This window comes from Alligator sinensis, unplaced genomic scaffold, assembly GCF_000455745.1.
Source record: "Alligator sinensis unplaced genomic scaffold, ASM45574v1 scaffold449_1, whole genome shotgun sequence".
Taxonomy (NCBI): Eukaryota; Metazoa; Chordata; order Crocodylia; family Alligatoridae; genus Alligator; species Alligator sinensis.
In genome coordinates, this window is record NW_005842838.1 from 417,413 (window position 1) to 422,670 (window position 5,258).

Genomic DNA, 5,258 nt, shown 5'->3' on the forward strand with positions numbered 1-5,258 from the left:
CCCTACAAGAGTCAGCACAGGCACTTTGTCCAGCCAGAAGTCATGTGTTGGTAATTGCTTTGCACAGTAAGAAGTCAGTGCAGTAAATAAAATACAGGGTTTTCAAAGTGTGTTGTAGGGATCGCAGTTCTCTATCTAAACATTAGAGAGAGACTAGTGCAAGCAGGAAAATGTTTCCTCTCCGATTGTGAGATGTTATTTATTTATTTTATATTTTGTGTGTGTGTGTGTAAAATATATATATATATATATATATATATATATATATTCCAAATTGTACTTATGATAAGACTGGTGTGTGTGTGTGTGTATGTATGTGTGTGTGTAAGGGTGTGTTATAAGACCAAGTTTAAGTTAGGATTGATGATATTGTTATTAGTATGCTCTGGAATTGCAATAGCACAATCTTTCTTTTAATTTTGTTTTTGAGAAGTAACTGCATTTTACTGCCTGTTCTTGCAGTTTGGGAGAGCTAAGTGAAAATCACATCGAAATGCACGTGACATTTGTGGTACAACCACTTAATATTTATTAGGAATATATAAATAAGAGAATCAGAGAGAAGGGCTTTTCTCTGATTACTGTGTCAAGTATATCCATTCAAGAGCTCTTCAGGAGTGATTTTTTTAATCACCAAAGGTATATATAGGAAAATGCCACAGCTCAAAGACAACCATTTCTACCATTCGTGTCTAGCATGTCATTCCAACAAAGCAGAGAAAGCCTAGTGCATAGGTGGACAACAATGGAAAAAAATGCTTATGGCAAGGAAATCAGTGCATGTGACTAGGAGTTTGATCTTACCTATCTTATAGTCAGATCTGGCAGCTATTTCAGTGTTTAGACAGGAGGTATTCTTTGCTCAGATGCTGGTCTTGATTCATGTAAATCCTCATATAAAGCATGGAAATACAGAAGAGCTGGAGTAGGTGGCCCCTGAAGTCCCTTCCCACCCTATGATTCTGTGAACTAGCACTGTCCAACAGCAATAACAGTTTTATGCGGTGTTACTCTGCATATGTAGCTACCCACTTTTGCTGCTTTGTAGTCTAAAGCACAAGTAACCCATGTGTGCCTGAGTTCCCTAGTCTGCAAAACTGAGATAACAATACACACTTCCTAGATACAGAGTGATAATAAGTGCAAGGATGTGAATGGTGGATTTTCAAAGGGGACTAATAAATGCTAAATATTTATTAAAATAATGCTCTAATGAATGCCAGGTACTAACACAACTCAAGTGACTACTATGTTGCATTCACATGCACTGTGGTAATAGGCTGTGACATACACATAAATTTGTACTGGGGACTTAAATGAAGACTTGTTGTGAACATAGACATTGCATCTATTTAATATCACTCAATTCAAGTAGTGAAATGTCAGACTAGACAAGGCCAAAGTCTCAGTTCTTGTAAATGTCTTTTTATCTTGAATAGTTAGTTGAAATAAATATACACCATTATTTTTTGCCCACTTCCCTAATATTTTCCTACAGTATTTTTCATTAATAGTCCCAAAGCAAAACACTCTATGAGAGCAATGCTGAAAGTGCTTGGATTTTTACTTCAGACTACTGTCATATATTTTAATGAAGGAATGCTCAACCATGTATTTGTTGCTAAACTAAATCAAGTTAGTCTATTTTCTCATCAGACTTCTGTCATTACTTTGATTGCCAGTTGAATTAGGAATGTTCTGGTATTGTTACCCTTATTCCTGTGTTTGCTCTTTTAAAACATTTTATTGATGACATAAAATCCAAGAAGCATATTTGGAACAAAATTAAAAGTAAAAAATATTTGTGGGTTCCTGGAAGCAAAATTTTCTCCTATAAGTACAAGTTGGGGATCAAAAGCTGATATTTTGTCCTTCTCAAGCAATGGTATTAACATCAACCTAATAGAACTTAATAGGAAATTTTAAATCAGTATTTTTATATGGATCCATTCAAATTACAACAGTCTTAAAGTTTTTTAAAGAGATTCTTTAATGGACAAAATAATTTTCTCTTATTTTTTAAAGATAATGTGTTTCTTTTAGGCTAGGAATAGAAATTACACATAAACCAGTATAAGTGCTCAGAAACTAGTTCAAATCCATAACACAGCAGAAGTTCAGTGCATATAAACTGCTTTCAAAATGGCCAAAACTGGTTTAAGATAAACCTGGATGGACACGGTATCAGACTTAATCAGTTGGGTTAAATCAGTAGGTTATATCAATTTATTGAACTTCTGTCCCAGATCCTCTATAGATTCAAATTAACTCTCAGTCCCCCAACATCCCAGGATGTTTTGCATCTCCCCCACAACCCCCCCCTTACAGGGTGATCGGGCTCCCCTTGGCCCAACCAGTTGGCTCCAACACAGCAGGGAGTTGTGCTATAACACCTCCTGACTTTTGGCCTGAGCTACTGCAGGTCCGTGGCTGCATTTCTGGAAACAAAAGAGAAAGTCTGTTCATTTGCTTATCAATTCAATTTATGTACCTTAGACTAACTTTGGCTTTTTGACTGTCTGTGTTTAGTCCCAAGGATAACTAGTTTACTGTTACCATATATATGTGGTATACTGGATAAGGACCTTTCTAACAGTCTTATGTACCAAGAATGTAGTAGCATATGAAGTACCAAGGAATTAAGGACACTGTGGCATTTCAAAGGACACCTTGTCTTGCTCTAAGGATATGAAAAGAGGAATGAAAAAAGCATCCTTCTATTTCCAGGATACTGACTTCGAACTTTGTGTAAAGGCAAATAGAGGTCTAGATCCTGAGCCAATACTACTGAGGTTGGTGGAAGTCTTTCCACAGGTTTCGGTGGGTAGGGATCAGGCCCTTAGTGTGCAAAAATGGTGTTAGTATTCATCAGTATAGAGCTCCGTGTACAAAAAATGGATCAGTAAGTCAAGGTGAAGAGGTAAGGTTACCATACTTAAGTGAAAGATGGATAAAAATCCCCTGTTGTCACAAACATTTCTCTTCATAAGGGTGAAAACTAGTTCAATGGGAAAAGGAAGCTGTTATTTCAGCTTGACATTTGTAGATAATTTTCCAAATTTTTGATTTGTTTTAACTCCATTGATTCCATTAGCAATAAGCCAAAAGTGGATTTGTCCCACTTGTGTCCAATAACTAGCATGACTAGGTAGAATGACTTATATAAGAGTTATGACTCCAGGTTTCAGCTGAAACACATGTTCAGGTTAATATGTGACTGTTAACATGCACAAAGTAGAGCAAGAGGCAGTAATACAGAAAGAATCCATAATACCTGATGACTCTTTTTCCTTAAAATTCTATAAGTCCTCTGAATGTGGGCAGTACACACATCTTACAATCAGTTGTGCTTTGTGGATATTGTGTGATTTGATTGGGAGAAGGCTTACTTGCTGTTGTGGCTGGATATTGTGTATAGTTTTGCATGCATTTCCCTAGCTAAATGATCTCTACTTCTTCAAAGCAGAAGCTACTGGTGTTTGTTGCTGGTAGGTGATCTTTGTATTTTACACACCTAGCCTAAATACTGTTCTATTCCTCTTTATGTCCTTTGTACTTAATGTAAGGATGGCAAAAACGCAGGCACTAATTCAGTATCACACTGATTAGTTGGTTTTATCTCTTATTGGTTTCAGCCATTTTTAAACCAGTTTATGTGCACTGGACATCTGTTCTATTACAGGTTTAAACCAGTTTCTGATCCCTTAAACTGGCTTATGTGTAATGTCCGTCCCTGGCCCAAGTGTGTAGCTATAGTACATGTTTAGAATCTTCTTTAAAAAATGGACATCAGAGAGGTTTTCCAAAGGATATTGTGAATTTTTCAGAGTTGGAGATACCTGCATTTATCTGAGCAAAATAAAATAATCAAAAGTATTTCTTTTTTTAAAGACTTGGTTCTAGAAAGATAAATATAATATTTTAGCAATAAAATAATTGATAAAAGCTGGCAATTGAAAGTGTCAGAAAAAGCATCTTGTTTTCATACTGCTAAAAATGCACAGGTTTTTCCCATTCATATATATATATAAAAAAAATGAAAAAGTGGGGAGGCAGGGGTTGTGGGGGAGGCAGGGGTGTTGCATCAAGCCCTGACACTGGATCCTACTGTGGGGAAAACAGCTCAGGTATTTTCTGGGATCTATGGGAGAACTGATGTAGAGGTGAAAAAGTACGAGCACTTGCACATTGTTCTTACTGATCTCTCTGGTAAGCCATGATCTTGTAGGTACAGCTCCATTATCAATATCCTTGAACTTTTTCCAGGATCTTCCATCGTTCACCCAGAATGTGCACAGACTGGTGAATGACTTGCGCTACTACAGACTCTGCAATGACAGTTTGCCCCCTGGAACTGTGAAGCTATAGTTTCTGCACTGGACTCCTGGTTTGATCACTGTAATGAATGGATCTGTATTTCTCTTGCCTCCGCCACCACCACCACCCCCTCCCTGACCTTGGCAGTACTGCAGGACACGGTGTCTTGCGCATGGGCACATTACCGGATTTACGCAACACGCTTCCTTCTTTCCTGAGCCAAGATCCTCCACCTGAGTCGGCAGCACTGCCTGCAGGATGTCTTAATGCCAACCCCAGGGCATTTCAACCATACAGCAAGTCATGTTGCTAGGTTTTTGTTTTGCTGACCTAGTACTTTGCGTCCAGAGATTTCAGTGAGTTGTCTTGAGAGATCTTGTGTGTATCAATTGTGAGGCAGAAACGCCAAAGACTACTTCAGACATTCGCACCTTCTCATCATTCCGCCTTCCACCCAGCCCTGCTCTCAGAGGAGGAGAATCGTAATGTCGGGATTGTTCCGGCACTCCTGTCACTCCCTTTGGTTTTTAAATTGCCTTGAAGCCTCCCTGCTGTTTGTGGGGATTTAGAGACTTTGGGGTTTTTTTTTTAATGTTTTCTCATCATTCCATTGTGATACTAAAACAACATGCTTAATGGAAATAAAGTGCTTACTTTGTTGTTTTAAGTAGCTTCTCCATCTTCTTGCCTCCCTCAGAGGCCTGTTTGCTGCTTTGCTAGAGAGAAATGCATTCACTGTGGGAAGAGGCATTGAAGTGGTTCTTGCCCTCTTCCCTACTCCTTATAAGAATAGGAAGAAACTCTGCAGACTACAGTGCAATACAACATAGGATACCTGCATTAAAAATTAGTCTAGAGCTGGATGATGGCCACAGAACAGCAGTGGGTTCAGTCTCTCAACCTTCATTCAGAATGGAATACATTTTCCTGAGGGTTCCTGT

The 5,258-nt window shown here is 38.3% G+C and overlaps 1 protein-coding gene across 2 annotated transcripts in view; it reads left to right on the plus strand.

Annotated features, from left to right (window-relative positions):
• XPO6 (exportin 6) overlaps window positions 1-4,984 on the plus strand; it is a 97,937-nt gene extending 92,953 nt beyond the window's left edge. For both annotated transcript variants that reach the window (XM_006035448.2, XM_014525587.2), the window contains exon 24: window positions 4,267-4,984. In XM_006035448.2, the coding sequence (XP_006035510.1) occupies window positions 4,267-4,368 (102 nt within the window). In that variant the 3' untranslated portion in view covers window positions 4,369-4,984. The remainder of the gene's footprint in view (window positions 1-4,266) is intronic.
• Window positions 4,985-5,258: the final 274 nt, after the last annotated feature.